An 18,929-nucleotide genomic window follows, 5' to 3' on the forward strand; every position below is an offset into this window, starting at 1 on the left:
TTGTTAAATCTTGTATATTTAACAAATGTGAAATGTGCCAGTGGCCCAACCACATGCTGTAGAGACCTATACATAAAAAATGTGGCTTTGATGAAAATCATGTGGGATTCCCTCTTAAAAACCAGTGCACAGAATTACCCCAGAGCTAGTAGATATGTGTGTGTTGCACAATAACTTGTAATTAGTTACTCATTTCTAAACGGTTGTTACACTTTAGTTGCATAGTATTAAGGCATTCACCAATGCATTGGTAAAGCACATTTATATCAAATGATTCTGATTCTTTAACTCAGAGTAAATACAAAGGATGCTTGATTTTAACTTCTACAACAATGTCATTTTGGTGTTAACAATCGGAACCATCTATTGCACACACAGTAATTTCTTTAAACACAGCCATTGCGCAATATATTCATTCAACCTGGCAACAATGCGTGATTGTGTAATGATACCTTTCCAGCTGCAGCATCTTGAAGGCTCAGATATCTGGGAGGTAAAATGGCAGCTACAGGAACATTGAGCTCTTGAGATGTTACTTGGCCATCTCTTATTACAGGAAGCCACGCAAATCCAACTATATTGAAGAAAAAGAACATAAAGGCAGAGCGGTATTGAAATACATATCCAAATTCAAGTTCTATGTCAAGACTGGAGGCGACCATTATGCTTCAACTTCAATTTATTTGCTACTCAGCAGTTTGAACAAAACATAAGAAACATGAGAAAACATAAGAAAACATTGAAAATGATCCTCCTATCACTTTTCCTTTCCTTATAATGTCTCTGCAGTCCTATCCTGTTTAGTCCAGCTATGACACACTTCCTGTTCCTGGACTCCTCCACTTCTTTAACTGCTCTTTAGCAGATAAGTACCATTTCACCTCATCTCCATGTTTTACACAGGTTTAGATGTTTGTTTTATAAGAAGTGTGTATATATGTGTAGTTATAGCTCTAATATCGTAACGGAACAGTAGAATACTGGTGAGGTAATTACTTCATACATATGTGTAGTTATAGCTCTAATATTGTAGCTAAACAGCAGAATGGTGTTGAGCTAGCGACCGAGTGACGAGCGCAGCTAGATTAGCGAGAGCGCATCCAAGTAAACCTGCATATCGCTTTGTGAGGTAGTTCAGCATATAAACTATTGGTTGTCTCTGATATCGAAGCAGGCAACCCCTGTGTTGCATTACCGACACGCCCGGGGACTCGCCCTATCTCCCAGTGTGAGACTTTGCGGCCCCCACCCTCGCAAGGGCGGAGCCTAGTGAATGCAAAGTGCTCTGGCCCCTGTCCTTTGAAGAGGCGGAGCCGGATCGCCGTGTAGCAGCTTCCGTTCAGTTAGAAGTGATGGATTAAGCAGAGAAAGCGAGCGGGAGCGACAGATCTATAAAAAGATTTATATTTGAATACGCAGACACCACAAAAAACTCAACTGCCATGCTGCAAGGCAAGCAGCAGGGACGCAGATCAAGCGATCTGAAGGCTCAGCAGAGCCAAAAAGCAGCGCGTACAGCCCGCATCTTAATAGAGTCACACCTCTCATCATGACTCGCCCCCGGACAGCCCGCCAGAGGGCAAAAGGCCACAAAAGAGGACAATAAGTCAGATACTGGCGCTAGCCACATCAAAAACTATTTATATATATTACAGTTAGGCAAATCATCTAAATCAATGTAGCAGTGGACGTGCAGGAGACACCTGATTCAGGTACCAGGTACACAGCAAGACCATGTCTGAATTTGAATCGAGCAAGGATTAACAGCCTCTAGACCTCACTGCCAGTTTTAAAGAAGTGCTGGGGAGCTCCTTGATAGATGCTGTGGCACAAGGGGTTAAACCTCTAAGAGAAAGGCTGGAAACTTTAGAATCAATGCTGAGCCAGCCCAGAGAGAGCACCAGAGAAGCAGACAGCATGCCCACAGGTCCCTTGAAAACAGGGCCGAAGGGGAGTAATCAGACCTGCAAGAGGAAATCTTCTACTGACCCCCAGGGTCGACCTTACGGGGTAGAGGAGAAGACCCCAGAGGCAGTCAACACCTTTACCATGCTGAAAGAAGCTTTCATGCAAAGAATGACAGTGCCAGGCCTTAAGACCCCCTTCCCAGGGTAGGAAAATATGGGTAAAGACGACCCAGGATCGGAAGAGAAGCCAGCGGAAGACAAGCTATCTTCTATGAAGAGGAGGAGAAGGCAGAAGAAGAATGGGCAACACACAGCAGGGGTAACACAGCCTGCAAAGAGAAGCACCTGGACGAAGAGCCAGAGGCGATCATGGATATGTTTGACCCAGACAGTATCAGGAACCCCAGATCCTCCAATTAGCAGCCATCCCCCAGAGTAACAAAGTACATGGCCCTGAGACTAAGGAAGGCTCTGGACAAGGAGGCGAGGCAACGCAGGCGCGCAGAATGCCCATGTCTGGACCTGCCAGGAAAAGTGGTGGAAACCCCAGAACTAGACCCTAAGATGCTGACCTTTGTTTCGAAGACCAGCAAGGGATAGACAGGCAATGAAGGAGCTGCCAGGAAAAAGTACTGGATATATCTGGCCCACTGGCGAAGATAATGGATTTAGCAGAGAGGGCCTGAGATACGGGAGAAGAAGTTGATCCTTAAGCCCTAGCTAGCTGGGCTCAGAGAGCAGTCTGCCTGTTAGGCAATGCAAACTGTGCCATGTCCTCTGAGAAAAGGAGAGGCTTACTACTTAAAATAGATCCCAAACTTCAATCCTCTTCAGGGAGACATTCTGAAAGGAAATGGCCCGGTTTGTCGGCACCTACAGTTCGCTGGAGAAAGCTCAAGCGTATATACAAAAGATTTTCCCGGGCAGAGTTTTTGCTGGGACCGGCCGCTATCGGGGTCGAGCACCTGATCGCTTCCGAGGAGAAAGAAGATCAAAGTGCACGATACTCGGAAAATAAGCAGCAGGACTCCTCCTTTCGGCCAGGGGATGATTTCTAAGAGGGTGCAGAGGAAGAGAAGCCGGCCGAGGCCAGAGCTTTACCCCAGGTGAGAGTCACAAAGTACCCACCGGTGGGAGGAAGAACAGTGATTCTCTGGGACAATTGGTCCGTTGTCTGCAACTAGATTTTGCCCAGCAAACCATAGAGAAACACTGGCCACAACAGCCACACCTAGCGCAAGCGAAGCAAGAGAGCATAGACCGCAACCTGCACCAGCTAGAAAAGAAGGAAGCCATTGAAAAATGCAGGGCATTCCCCAGATTTGTAAGTAATATGTTCCTGGTCAACAGAAAGGAAAAGGTGCGACCAGTTATAAACCTAAGAGAGCTGAACGGCTGGATTGTATACCACCACTTCAAGATGGAGGGAATACACCAGCTCAGTGATTCCCTAAGAGAAGGAGATTGGCTAACAAGATTATACCTGAACGACGCATACCTGACGGTGCCAGTACAAGAGGAATTCAGGACTTTCCTGGCTTTCGGCTGGAACAAGCAACTATGGCAATTCAGAACAATGCCCTTCGGACTAGCCTCAGCACCTTGAGCTTTCACCAAGTTGATGAAACCAGTAGGCATTTCGTCTCAAGCTGCAGAGCTCATCAAGTCTTTGGCACCATACACTAGGAGGAGCTAAGACACGGTGGTCGAACTGGTGTAGAGGGAGAAATGTTCATCCCGTTTCAGCCGCTATAGTAGCTATATTGAACTTTCAAGCACATTGATTGCAAGATGAGAAAGCATTTCGCACCATCAGAGTGTACAGGTCAGCTATTTCATCAGGCCACCTTCCGATCAAAGGAGTCCTGGCGAGGGAACACCCAGCAGTAGCAAGGCTCATAAGAGGGGTGCAATATAAAGCACCATCTGAGCCGAGATATAATAAGGTGTGGGGCATTACAGTAGTGCTATGCCTACTAGCGAGCTGGCCAGCAAATAGGTTTCTGTCTCTAAAGCAACTGTCTGGCAAATTAGCAATGCTCTTATGTCTGGTATCTTGTAAGCGAGTAGCGGACGTCAAGGCGCTTGAGATTAACAGGAAGTCTTTTAGCCAAGAAGGAGTGACCTTTTCAATAGTCAGAAGGACTAAGACAGGAACTACTACAGTACACTACCCATATTTTCCAAGCAACCCCAAATGGTGTATAGCAAGGTGCATTAATTAATACGAGAATAGGACAGCGGAGCACAGGTCAGCCGATGCTACAGAACTGTTAATTGCACACAGGAGACTGTTTCAGGCAGTAGCGACAGCCACCATAGCAAGATCGGTGAGAGAGGTGTTGCAGCTGGCAGGCATTGACTTAGGAATGCATGGGGCACATTCAGTGAGAGGGGCAATGGCATCTGGAGCATTCACAGCATGGGTATCTCTGCGAGATATTATGCAAGCAGCAGATTGGGCTAGTGATATTAGCTTTAAAGAGTTTTACTTCAAGCCAATTGAAAGTTTGGCCACAGCTGTATTGGGAAAGCTTTGAACAAGCATAATCCTCGCCTCCATTCTTGACATAGAATGAAGATTACCCATGCTACTTGTGCGGAGAGTCTTGATTCTATTAAAGACTAGGAGGCGAGCATTACATTCCAACCCTGTCATTTACTATCTTCACTGTATGCAATAAATTATGATGGGACAATACAAGGACTCCACCCTGACATAGTTGTTTGTATGATCCTTAGGGGAAGACTAGAAGAATAATTGAGAGTGGAGGATCAGCGGGCACCAAGGCCTGAGAGAAGCCAAGTAGCACAGTTGAAGTTGTTTGCCCTGTTGGTTGGACATGGTTATAAAGTTCGAGCACGTAAAGAAGAAGAGGATTCCAGGAACAGGAAGAGTGTCATAGCTGGATTGGACAGGATGGAACTACAGAGACATTGGGATTTGTAGTTTATAAGAAAAAGGAAAAGTGATAGGAGGATCATTTTCAGTGTTTTCTCATGTTTTCTTGAAACTGCTGAGCAGCAAGTAAATTGAAGTTGAAGCATAATGCTCACCTCCTAGTCTTCAATATAATCAAGACTCCATGTGCAAGTAGCAGGGGTAATATTCATTAAATTCAATATGAACAGGAAATAAAATTTGCCAATAGGTACTCTTTAAACAAATTCAAACTGCAAATAAATGACTGCATTTTACAAAGTGGATACAATAATTTGTGAACATATTAAAAGAAACATTCAAAATTAGGGACACAGAAAAATGAAAATGGAATCACAAAACAACCATTTTAATGTTGTGGCATAATTTTTTGTTACATATTGAAGTGATTTTAAAATAGGAATTCAACTTTCGTTCGGGGAAAGAAGATCCTGTTAGGGTGACTGCTAATGGGTAAATCAAGGAGCATGGGGGTACTGCAGCGTACCATCCCCCCGAGCCTCATTTAGTTTTTTGGGGTGTCTTTGTATTTGTTTTACTTTATGTAAAATTGAACTGTCCCTAATGCAATTTATATACATCTTAGGTTTGACTTTTAACTATTTCTATTCAATATTATTACTATTGAACAAATAAATCAATTTTAGAAGTTCAGTTACAGATTCAAAATCATGCTTGTGGTACCTGGCGTCTCCAGTGTTTCCTTCTTTTTTGAGTTTGCTTTGGCATTAATGTCACAGGTAATGTGATAAAAAGAAAACAAAATGTGGTGCTTCTCGTGGAGCTGGGTTGGAAGCTCAATTTTCACCTGAAAGATAAAACATGAGACCATACATTAGTTACAAATAATTTGTTATGTGTTCAAAAATCCACCATGTTCTGCTGCCTTCTTCCATCGTACATATATATGTTTCTCCATATTTATATGGGAACTGATCATGTGTGCATCCATTCTCACCTTGAGACCCATCTAAAAATGTGCACTGGGGAAAGGAAACATTATCCCCGGAAAGCCCTTGATCCCAAAAGAAGTGACTGCTGTTGCAGGCATTTTACCATCACATTCTAATCCTGAGATTGTTCGAAAACTCTGAATCAGTATGTATTGTTCAATGATACAATTATTTTAATGTTAGGTTGAGAGTTGTGAAAAATGAAGTGAGCATAATAATACGTGTGGCTTATGAACTTAGTTATTCAAGTTGCAACCTTTTTATCAGATACATATTTGTCAATGTAAAGATCTGTGGTCATTTTTAAGTTCCCAAAACACTCTCTGCACACAGAGCAGGCTGAAACCCTCCCTAGTGTGATTGTCCCCGTTTCCTGTTAATAGGGGGATTTTCAAAGAGTGCACTAGAAGTGTAGCAGAGTGTTCATCTTAGAATGATAACTTTCTATCAGAATTCTTGTGTATAGTTAACCTAGGATTGTATAAGGTTTTTTGATAGGTTCCTTCCTCAGGTGTAACATTATTTGTATGGATTAACACCAGCTGCATCATCCCCTGTACGTGAGTAGATTTTGCATTCAGCTTTGTGGAAAACTCTGAGGAATCCACCTTTTATCTTGCCAGCTCCTCATTTCAAACAGCAAAAAGAAGCCATGCTGGGTTTCAGCATCATTCAAAAACTGAAGTTATGCAGCCACCTCAAACCCAGGTGAGGGGAGTGTGTGGCTCTAGGTATTCATTTTCATTCTGTGGCTGTGAGCGCTATGGAAGAAGGAATTGAGGCATTTTGGAGACATTGGGGGTAGACCTCTGAGAGAAATAACCAGTCATTCTAGCCCATTCCTAGATCACCTGACAAATGCCTCTTATTTTCCTGACAAGTGTTGCCCCAATGGTCAAAGGTCCATGTAGGGCCCTATGAACACAGCACCTGAGCAAGTTACAGTGAGGGTTGAGACAGTGCTCAGCCTGCCCATGAATATGATAAAGAAAGTGAAGCTAGCCCATGGCCTCTCTATATATAAAGCAACCTTTTTCTCTGAACCTAAAGTTCAAGCCTCTCATAACCCTTAACACTCCGTTTATGGTCATGCGTGGTGACTCCACAGTGCTCCCTCCTCTCATCTGCCAGTTCTCAGATACTTGGAACACATAGTGCACAATCTATTTAAGAGTGGAGAGAGAGTGACAGTAGGGTAGGTGAGTTTTATGGAATGTTCATGTTTACAAATATGTGTTTTGAACTGGGTGGATATATTATATTGTATAAAGGAGATTTTAAATAAATCTATGACTACGATTTAGGGTGGAGCTCAAGGCCCTCCTCTTCAAGGAAGTGCTCCTGTCTAACACCTAGGTGCACACACCTGCAACGCCCCACCTTACCTGAGAAAGGGTGATCTGCTACCCACTGTTTCCTCCCTAGTTGCTTGTAGATCCCTTGCTGCCAAATTGCATGCCCTCCTCCTCCCCTGGTGTTAGCTACCCACGTTCTGTTTCTCTGCTTCCTTCACTGTGCTCTTCTCACTATAATTGTTTAGCACTCCATTGTCTCCCAAAGCTAGGTTCATGTTCAATAAATAGACTAATAATAGTAATAATAGTACAACTAAACTAGTATCTAAGGAGATATTTTAGATGACATTGGTTGTTTTGTTCTGGATATAATCCTTTTCTTTTAACCTACTCATAAGCATGGTAGGATCAGGGTCCCTTTATAGTAGTATACATGTCCTCATGCAATCCTAAGCCAGTTTTGCCCCTCTCAGGGTTTGCACGCTGGTTTTGAAACCTATCATGTTTTAGTCTCCAATACCCGATGCTGTTTCAAGTGTGTAGCTCCTAGATATTGCAATTTTGCAAGAAACTACTAGGCTGTCCTTTATCATAGCCCTTTCTCTCCATCAGATATGAGTTGTTAATTGAGTCATGTCAATCTTATATTGAGTGGCAGAAATGAAAATGACTGAGAAACATTTTAGATCTCCCTCTGTATTCTTCATTTGTTGATTTGAACTAGATAGAGTACTCCTGAAATTGTGGTGTGCTAAACAATTTTATAAAAGAATGTGACACTATTGATTTAAAAAAATCTAGCCCATAATTTGTTGTTAGAAAATCCGAATGCTCTCAAAAAGAAAATAACAATGTTCAATTGGTTTAGGGATCAGGATCTAATCACAAAATGTAAGTTGCATAACAAATATAGCAAGATCCATACACCTTTTGACTTCCTCCCCCAACATGTAAACATTTTTCTGAGTCCAATATTAAGATGGATTTTCATGATGTTTAAGTTCAATTTATTGGAAACTCTTGATAGATGGCACCCAATCAGAAATGTCGCCCCATCTATGACATTTTGGAGGCTATGCAAAGGGGGAGGTTCCCAGGAAAATCTAAAACACTTTCTGATTGACTGTGCCCCCACTTCTAATATATGGAGAAAGTTAATGTGGTGTTATGTTCACTCAATAACCAACTTCATCGCAAAGGTTTTTAGGGCAGATAATTCAATGGGACTTAAAGTTCACTGATTTTGGCACTGGTGCACTATTTAATACAGATTCACTCTATTGTGGGTGAAAATCTTTATTCTGCATAAAGAATTTGTTGATGGAATTTGAAAGTTTGATGAAGGTTATTAATGGTCCATTAATTAGCCCATCTATAGTATTTGGACATGAATGTTTATGTCTAGTCTTTTAATTTTGCATGTTTTTTTCACTCTTTCCTTGTGATGAAATTATGAAATTCTAACTTATATATTTTCTATCTGGTTTGACAATGAAGTGTTTGTTTCAGGTTGTGTTAAAGTTTAAAAAAACTGAATACACAAATAAAAAAATAACACAAAGATATTTCACCATGACATTGTAGCATGTTGATTTGTTCTGACAAACCCTACCACGACTCTGCCCTCCCTGGAATCTGTACTCCCTTCTAGAACTATTCTCACCCACGCTTTACACAGCACCTACTGGTTGCCCACTCTTCTCTATGTTGCCCCCCTCTCATTAAAAGACCAGTTGCTGCCCATTGCCCACTGCCAGACATGCCAGCCCACTCCAAGGTGCCTTGTGGCATATCCTCACAACTACCTTACAAGGGCACCACTTCTGAGACACTGCCAGAGAAACACATGATTGATGCTCCAAGTTGATCACCAGGCTCCCTATTAACCTCCTGGGCACTAACCTTCTGTTCCTGAATGCTCATGCACACTACACATATACCAACTGAGCCACTTACACATAGCAAGTAAATAGCCCTCCCGAGAGGCATCAAACAACAGAACACTACACTGTTACAATCAGCACACATATCACAGCCCTGGACAATGCATCCACGCTACACAGACACACAAGGCACCCTTCTAGACACAATTACCTATATGCTCTTCACACAGGAAAGGGCATGTCCGGTATGCATGCATCAACAGAAAAGCAAAGCTATCTTGCATATTCCCTCTCTTGCCACCCCACGAACCCACCCCCTCTCCCTTTTAGATATGCCAGAGCACCTAGATATCGTGTAAGGACAGTGCTGCCTGTATAAATCCAAATAAAGTAGCATAACATAACTAAATAGTAGTATGATTAAATAATTTTGTTTTAATGGCTCATTTTCCAAAGAAAAATTCACCAAATGTATGTATTTTTTCCTCTGTTCGTGCAGCTATTAGCAACAACTGAGGAGGCTTTAGTAAATGCACATCTCACAGCTTGACTCAAAACCACATAAAGAGATACAGAGGCATAGAGTGAGAGAAAGAGAAAGTGAGAGAGTGGGAAAAGACAGAGAAAGGGAGCACAGTGAGAGACTGATATGTTATGTTATGTTACTTTGCATTTATATAGCGCCTTATGTACCAATGGTATGGTCTCAAGGCGCTGGTAGGTTGAATGCCTTCGGGAACCGAAGTTCAGGTCAGTAGAGAGAAATTGAGAGAGTCAAAAGGTGCGTGTGAGCACCAGATATGTGTGCAGCTGGTGGGGCAATCGTGTGATAGCTGCTTCTTAGCTGTAGGTGTGGAGGCTGAGAGATCAAGAGTATGGGCCTCATTACAACCCTGGCGTTGGACCATGGTGCTATTAGCACCATGGTCCATGCCGGATTCCGCCATGGTGGATGGCGGATTTACCGCCCCATTCCAAGGTTGGCGAGGCGGTAAATCCCCATTCACCATGGCCCCTTCCCCATTCCCATTTTTTGTCTATAGGGCTCAATGGGAATGGGGAAGGCGCTAATTACGGCACCGTAAATTACGGTGCCGTAATTAGCACCAAGGTCCCTTAGCGGGATGGACTTTAACGCCTGCAAAAAGCAGGCGTTAAAGTGTGAATCTGGCGTTAAGGGTTTAACGGCGACGCAGCCTTTTACGGCGCTGTTAACCCCTTAACGCCAGGGTTGTAATGAGGCCCTATGTGTTTGTTCTGACAGGTTGCTATCCAGACCGATTTGGCTGTGTTAGGCCTGAGGAGAAACGCTTAGGGTGGAGGGTGTGAAACCAGCAGTGTTTAGTTAGGGTGATGGGGAGTATGAGGCAAATGATGGTATGAGAACAGCTATACCGAGTAGTGTTATAGTATCGCTGTGTTCTATTTGAGAGTAAGCGTGGAGATGTGCATATGGTGGTTTACCTTAACTACTTGAGGCCGAGCCCACTCCAATATTTCTGTGTACTCCGTTGTTCCATGTACTCCATCCGTTCCATGTACTCATCCATTCCATGTACTCCATCCGCTCCATGTACTCCATCCGTTCCATGTACTCCATCCGTTCTATGTACTCCATCCGTTCCATGTACTCAGACCGTCCATGCTTTACGACCGTGTCAAGCACTCAAAGCTGCTCGTTTCAATGCTCTTTCAAACCATTCCATGTAAGTCATGCCATTCTAGGCATTCCAATCCGTTCCGTGCACTCCAATCCGTTTCATGCATTCCGGTCTGTTCCATGCACTCGCGACTGTTCCGGGTACTCGCAACTGTTCCATGCACTCCACTTCTTTCCAAACACTCCAGTCCATTCCAAGCACTCCAATCCGTTTTCTCATTCTATTATCACGACATACATTTAAATTTCACTTATTGTAGTACAATTGCACTCAGAAATAACACATGTGTATTCTGCAAAGGATTTGTGATAGCTTTCCCATAACTCATTGACTGAGCCAATACATTTGGGTGTAGAATGGACATTTATTAGGCATACCATTCATGCTTGCAGGTAGTGACACCATTAGCAGTTATTAGAACCCAAACTCCGGGTGCTCACCCCATTGCTGTTAGGTACACAAGTTCTGACATCATATTCCCAGGGCAAATCGTGCACCATTTTCCAAATATTGCTATGATATTTTGGATTCACAAAATGTGGCAGGTGTTCCTATTTACCGGGTATTGAGATCAAGAGTTGTACTAATTTTCATGAAATATTAGAGTGGTTGGCTGCAGCTGCTACAAATGACTGACACCTACACTCCCTGTGCCTTAATAGTTAATAGCTTATGTGAGACTGCAGACTCTATTGCTGCTGCCACTAACAGATGCTACATACATGGCAATTGATATGACAATTACAGTATTTTTAATCTTGAGATTTTCCTTATTAATGTTTTACTTGACTATTCAATACAACACAGCTGAATAAATTCCTTTGGAAACAAAATAATAGTACACTGTAGATACAAATAAAAGTACCAGACAAACTTTTAAGTGCTTTTGCCAACATGTGTTTGAGTCTCATGAAGCTTACTCAGGGCCTTATGGGAAAAGTACCAATACTAGTGAAGTGTAAAATACGATCTTGATAGTTAAATTCAGATATCTCGGTCTCCTTGTGATTATTGAAATGTAAAGATACTTGAATGTTGTAAACAATATGAGCAAACATCGGTACTTAATTCATAGTCTGGCCATTGTGCCTTCAAATGTTGGGTGTATTAATGAACAATTAGTGTTCAAAATAATTTAGGGAGATGCATTCAACATATTACAGTAATGGTGACATTGCCAAAGCACAGGCTAAAACCGCTTTCAATATTATTTGTTTTTTAAAGCTGTAAATTCATTATAGTGCTTGGCTTTTATCAAACAAATTGTGGTGGATCTTTAGGGAATCTTTGATGGCTGTTGCCTTCTAGGATTATTTCCTTGCTCAGAGCATCAATCCAGTTTGGTTTAGTTAAATCAATTACTGGCATCTGTTGATGTGACGCATCAAACAGAGGAACAGGAAACAGATAGTGGAAGACAGGAGTTTGGTGGTCTGTGAATTCCTCTCAAAACATTCAGCGAGGCAGTAGAAAGGTTATTTGTGTAGAATTATTTCATTGTCCAAAGCTGCAAGGTTCCTAACCTCAGAGATTAGTTTTAAAAGAAATGTATTCATTGTACATTTGGTTTCAGAATAAACCTTACGCATTAAACACAAAGGGCCTCATTACGAGGTTGTCGGTAACGTTTGGTAGAGGAGGTGCCCACTCTCTATTTTCAAACACTTGCATGTTCCCATTGATCTCCCCTATCATACTATATCTCCCATAATGCCATTTTCGATGGCATTGTGAATCCCATCTCTTCAAATAAATAGGTCCTCTAGGATTTACAACAGGAACGTGCTAGGATAAGCTGGTCCTGGGTTTCCCAATGCTTTTAGTTTCGGGGGTTTTATTGCAATATGTTTATTACCTGAACTGATCATTAAGTAAATATTTTGCATTGCATTTCAAGGGTTTTTATTTTCGATAGATTTATTCTGCACAAGTGACCATGGCCTTCAGCCTGCCCACTATACATTTTAGAACACTACCAGGCCACTAGCCATGGCTCATAGATGCTCATCAATCACAGACTGCTTTTGACCTGTTTTTACAAGGGTATTGTTAGGTAGAAAATATGCCAGGCTTTGAGAACTCCATTTGTTTTAAGCAATGCACAGAGAGATTTCATTATTTGCCACAGATCACACACTTTGGTTAGGCAGTGTGCTACAAGCCCCTTGGTTTATAATTTATTTCTTGGTGACTGTTGTGTTACATCGCACAACGGTAACTAACCGCATTTAAACAGCATGGAATAGGGAAAAAAATGGCCAAGTGCAACATTAACATATGCCCAGGCACTTTTGGCCCCATAGTGAAAATCCAGAGCCGTCACCCATGAATATACACAAAATTAGTGAACATATATCTTAAAGTAAAATATACAAATGTAGTTCAAATGCCCTTGTCATTTCTGATGACATTTTTGATGTCTTGGGTGTTAGTTTTAGCAATGCATGGTGGTGGTGAATGTTGTGGTTACATAGCTTAACATAACTGGCAAATTTCTTGGGTTTCTCGATTTTACCTTGTCATAACGTCCCTTTAAAGTTTTTTCACTGAGTTTCATAGGTTTTTATTAGTGCAACTTAACCATAACATCGCTTTAACAACGTTTTTTCATTGAATTTCATAGTTTTTACCAGTGCACCCCAATTTCATAGACGTTCCTAATATCAATGTTGCACCTAAAAATCACTCTCCCCTACGTATGTAGTAGCTATACCATCCATGGACAGTACAGATGCCGGAGGACCTCATTGAGACCAGGTAGCAACAACATAACCCAAAAGCACAGGTGAAAACACAATATTTTGTACCCTTCTAATGACAAAAACATATACATAAAACAACATTAGCAATATTTAGTACACCCCAAATATACATCTATATACAATTAAATCTTTACAAATGTAAAAATTAATTTTTGTGATTCAGGACACAATATTATAGACTATACCAAACACAAAGAATACGTGTGCACCTCATATCATCGGTTCACTGCAACTCTTCATAAACACTAAAACAGAGCAACCACACAGTGTAAAACAATCTCTCACAAAATAGTAAGTAAACTTTATTTTTATTGTATCCATTCATTATATAAATATTATTCATGAACAAATATGACCATTATATATTTTGACATGGCAAGCACCCTTGAATGGCTGGTGGAGTTCTTCCCCCAAAGAAGATATGAGCGATGAACAAGTCACTAATGGTTAACAATATATGTTATACAGCAAGGAAACAATTGTACTTATGCATAACTTATTAAAATGCACATTTTATACTGCATCATTTAGAAGAAGAAAGCACACCTAAAAGTATTCATGAAGAAGCTGAAGTAATACAAGAGAACCCCAATTACCAAATCTATAAAATCTAATCACCAACTTGTCTTTACAAATAAGATAACTATGTAATCAATTTAAGGAACTTGTGACATATGTTCAACAACATGTAATTAGAAATGTTGACTTTCACTGCCCTACTTGTACCTGTCCTCTTTCCCGCAGCAATCACCTGAATTGATTCAAGAAAATATAAATTGCAGACATTTTTGATGAAATATCTGTCTTTGCTTCACCTGATCATGACCATCTATGACCCTCAAATACCCCTATTCATGTTTCCAACTGTGATTAGTCACCCCTTTCTTAAAATAAACTTTTGTTCATATCATGTATACATATGTTTTTGTAATTCCAATTTATAGTCCACGGACTTCACACATGTTCGTGTCTGCATAGATCCATCACTGACGTCACTCAGTTGTCTGACGTTTGTGGACATTCCGCCTAATCTGGACAGGTCTGTTCCCGCATGACGCACTTACAATTAGACAGCAAATGCTGTGCTCCATCACAGATTTCAGCGCATATTTGCATGCCAGTTTTGTGTGTCCTAGTCCACGGGCGTCATACCATTGCGGCCGATGCTCACGAACATCATCATGTGACTGTGCCACTGCAGCGTAATGATGCTTCTGTGCTCCACAGATGTTTTTTAAATCTGCCTTTTTGGCCAATATAGGAAGTTTGAAGTTGAAACTTTACCAGTCCCCACCTGTTTGGAACATTCTTAATACTTCTATAAACCTTTTACACTGTTTTTTAATCTCTGATATTCGCGAGTGTGTGATGACTGGCGGACGCTCACAAATGTCATCACATGACCATGCCCTTGAGGTAGGATGATGTGTCAGTGACTGCTGTCTATGTCCGTGGACATCTTGAAAATGAATTTTCAGCCAATCTAGGAAGTGTCAAGTTCAAACTGTACTCTTCCACACCTGCTAGTGCCATTCTCAGCTGTTCTCTAACCTTTTTGCAACTTTTCACTGCCTATTTTAGACTCCAAGGCCTGAAGACAGGAGGAAAGACCACCGACGGATCCTCTTAATGTACCCACCCATTTCTTTTACACATTCTCAATCTGGCAGACCAGGAGAGAGCATCATTGTTTAGGAGCTAGATTTGACTACCTGCACTTTGCAATGGCAAATGTAATGGGCATCCCTCCTCCCCAGGGGCCTCCACCACCTGGAGGACCTGGACTGGAACAGAGGAGGAGGAAGAGGAAGAGCAAGAGCAAGATGAGGTAGAGGAGGACCTAATACCTTAAGCACTTGAAAGGAATCATGAGGGGTGCTGTTGAGCAGCAAGCTGATGAACGTCTAAACTGACTTCGCTCCACTCAGACCCACGTAATCCGTACAATTTATACCATACATAAGTATCTCCTCGATTGCCCAATAACAGATCCAGCGATCGGAAGGCTGGGCCTACCTACTCCAGCTTTCCCGTTCAAAATCTGAGCCGGGAGACCCTGTTTGGGCGGTCAGCAGAGAGGAGCAACCGAGAGGCGATGCCATTGCGGCAAAAGAAAACGCACCAGTTCGAGGGACGTTGGTGCTGCTGCTGCAGCATAGTGTGGGCTGCTGCTGCAGCATAGTGTGGGTTGGACGGGACAGTTCCACATAATTTGCAGGCTTTAAATTGTTGGTGCAGCTTGTCGAGAGACCCTTATGGATTGGCCTTGACTGCAGAAACAGCCCAGATGTTACTGCTGGGTTGGCACGACTGGAGCAGGTGAAACACATGGAGCCTGCAGCATGCACAGATTCATTACGAATCTGGGCAGTGAGTTTGCTACTGTATGTGACTCCAGGAGACTGCTAGCAGGGAAGGCGAAGTGGACGGCTCACTGCTGTTCTGGGAGACCATATACTGTGGAGGATGCAGGACCTGAGGATGGGGTGAGTCTGCGAGATGGGGGATTTGCCCGAGAGCTGTCCTGACTCCCGTGGAGGGGACGGCACAGCATGTCCATGCTGCGCAGAGCTGCTTTTAACAAAGCAGCGTTACCTGCTGTGAGCTGCTCATCGAGGGTGTCCCAGGAGTCGGTTATGACATTGCCCCTTTCAAGCTGAATGGTGCTGCCTGGATCTTTGGTGTTGCAGTGCTGGGGTGGTCCGCTGGCTTGCACCGGGGATCTTGAGGCTGCACACTTGAGGATACAGGACCCTGCCCAGTGTGACACTGTCCTGGTGACCTGTGAGACGGTGGTGGGTCCCACTGACCCGTACCTTCTTGGATGAACATGGTTCTTAGTTCTCCACCCAAGGCATATGGTAGAGTGCCCTTACCTGTCAGCCACGACGATCTGCTGGTGGCCTCTTGGTGCATTGTGCCTGGTGAGTTGACCCTGTTATATGCATTGCCTACTGGAGGGTGAAGTGTACACTTGGAAACCAGATCGGAGCATAGGTGTTGGAGTAGCTGTGCTTTATGACTACTCATTGCCCTACAACTGGGCTTAGTTGTGTGTCTCCTGCTCCGATATCGCCAACCTCACTCCCAGTGTATGACAACGCAGAGGCGGCCAAAGATCATGTATCATCGTTAGTTGGGGGAACCACGGGACGGCGCACCTACGCACCTTACCTTACTCATCTGGGCCTTCGCTGCATGATATATATAAGTCGACTCTTGATATTGATATTTTATTTCTATCTCGCTCGTACACAAGTGTTTCAGAGCGCGACAAGGCAAGGGAGGGGAAGAGGGGAGAACAAAACAGCGATCTTACTAGGCCCAGTGACATTGAGAACGCGCAAGTGCATGGGAGAGGGGAAGGGAAAAGTGCATGGAAGGGGGGAGAAGTGGAAAGTACGAAGCAGAGGAGAAACAGATAAATAACAATACATGCATAAGAAAGGCAACTAACAGTTTTAATGCAGCCAGCAATGTGCAAGTGCTAGGTTTAATGCAGCAGACAGGGTCGGTCTGATAAGTGCAGGAAGAATAAGGGGGGCTGTATGGGTACAGTTACAGACCCCAGTGCAAGGGGTGGCAGTGCGGGAAGGTGAGCAGGTACCTGGGCCCGGAGAACAGAGGGTGGCCAGGTGCATGGTGCCAAGAGAGAACAGATCAGTAGGGGAGAGGGGGAGCGAAGGCAGAAGAAAAGAGGAAGGTCTTGAGGTGCTTCCGGAACCGGAGATGGTTCTCCTCAAGTTTTAGAGTGGCAGGGAGGCTGTTCCAGAGGGAGGCCCCAGCTGAAGACGGAGATCTACCCCCAGCTCGTTTCTTTGAAAAATGACTGACCCTGAGAGAGTTGGAGGTAGAGGAGTGAAGAGCTCGAGAGGGGAGGTATTTGCAGAGGGATAGCTGAAGGTATTTTGGACCCAGGCCCCAGAAGCCTTGTGGACAATGTAGAGGGTTTTCAGAGGGTTTTCAATGTAATCCTTGCATCCACTGGGAGCCAATGGAGAGATTTCAGAGCTGGAGAGATAAGATCCCAGGGCTTGAGGCCAAGGACAAGGCTTGTAGTCCTGTTCTGGATTAGTTGCAGAGGGCGGAGAGTAGAGGCAGGTAGATTTAGAAAGAGGCTGTTACAATAGGCAAAGCTAGAGAGAACCAGAGCCTCATCAGTGATACCCAGGTTTTCACAGAGACGGTTGAGCAGGAAGGTATGGTTGACCGTGTCGAAGGCAGACGAGAGATCGAGGAGGATGAGGACAGAGGGAATGTTAGAGTCAAGGTTGAAGAGCAGATCTTCACAGATGTTCAGGAGAGCCGTTTCTGTGCTTCTGGCAGCTCTGAAGCCAGACTGGTGGTCATGGAGACAGCCAACAGAATTGGAATGAAGGTTAAGCTGAGAGATGGCCAACTTTTCCAGGAGTTTGCCAAGAAAGGGAGTAATGGAAATTGGGCGACAGATAGCTGGATAAGAAGGATCAGCTGTGGGTTTCTTGAGAAGAGGATGCACAATGGAGTGCTTCTGAGGGGAGGGGAAAGGATCCCAGGGAAAAGGAGTGGTTGCAAAAATCAGCAAGGGCTGGAGCGTGGGTGTCAGTGTGGTCCTTGATGGTTTTAGAGGAACAGGGATGAACCTGTTTTAATGAGGCTTTCATAGATCGGACTTGTCTAGTGACCTTGTCAGGGCAGAAAAGAGGAAAGGACAAGAAGGATGATGGGGGGTGGCTAAAGAAGGGTCAGCAAGCACAGATGGGGAGGGGAGAGGAAGGGTGTGGGTGGAGAGGGTGGACAGGAGGTCTGAGTGGGAATGATAGAGGCAGGAATCCACTCAGGAAAGATCAGGGCTACCCCCCCACCGGACCCGGAGTATCTGGGTGCTGAGAGGATCTTGTAGCCATCAGGGAGGAGAGTGTCAAAGCTTGTGACAGAGCTGGCCGTGAACCATGTCTCAGTAAGACCAAGGACATCAAGGTCTAGTTCTTCAAGGAGGTGGCAGATGTCAGAGGATTGTTTGACAGCAGAGCGAGAGTTGAGAGTGGCAATATGAAGAAGATTGCCAGCCTTAAAGACCTGGGGAGGGGTACAGATCAGAGGTACGCCCCACAGATGAGAAAGAGCCCTAGGAGGGGCAGAGGAGGAGGAGGAGAGAGAGGGCAAGGTAGCCAAGGGGGGAGAGGAGGGGACAGCAGGAGATGAGAAGAAATTGATGAGGCGAGGAAAGTGCCTATCTAAGAGGAGGAGATTGGCCTGAGGGCCTTGGACCATGACAGTGCCATTTAGGTAGACATTAATGATGACTTTAGAGGAGTCGAAGGAAGCCATGAGAACTTCCCAGCGAGTGCCACCATTAAAGGGAGAGGAGGAGATAGGGCAGAGCACAGAGACCATATGAGGAATCCATAGATCTGTTGAAGGAACGACAAAGAGGATGTCAGTGAGGGTCTGTCTGGCGGAAGCATTGGAGTAGGTGTTGGCGATAGGAAGACCAGTGTTAGAGCCAAGGTATCCTTTTTGAACTTCTTCCTACCAGACTTAGTGA

At 43.7% G+C, this 18,929-nt stretch overlaps 1 protein-coding gene across 5 annotated transcripts in view; it reads right to left on the minus strand.

The window, feature by feature from the left end:
• Positions 1-18,929, minus strand: part of DOCK10 (dedicator of cytokinesis 10) — a 2,208,289-nt gene that overhangs the window by 1,053,329 nt on the left and 1,136,031 nt on the right. For all 5 annotated transcript variants that reach the window (XM_069618176.1, XM_069618179.1, XM_069618177.1 and 2 more), the window contains exons 20-21: positions 5,533-5,656; positions 453-574 (exon numbers count right to left, since the gene is read on the minus strand). In XM_069618176.1, the coding sequence (XP_069474277.1) occupies positions 453-574; positions 5,533-5,656 (246 nt within the window). The remainder of the gene's footprint in view (positions 1-452; positions 575-5,532; positions 5,657-18,929) is intronic.

The sequence above is a fragment of the Ambystoma mexicanum genome, chromosome 10 (genome assembly GCF_040938575.1).
Source record: "Ambystoma mexicanum isolate Mex_15411 chromosome 10, UKY_AmexF1_1, whole genome shotgun sequence".
Classification (NCBI taxonomy): domain Eukaryota; kingdom Metazoa; phylum Chordata; class Amphibia; order Caudata; family Ambystomatidae; genus Ambystoma; species Ambystoma mexicanum.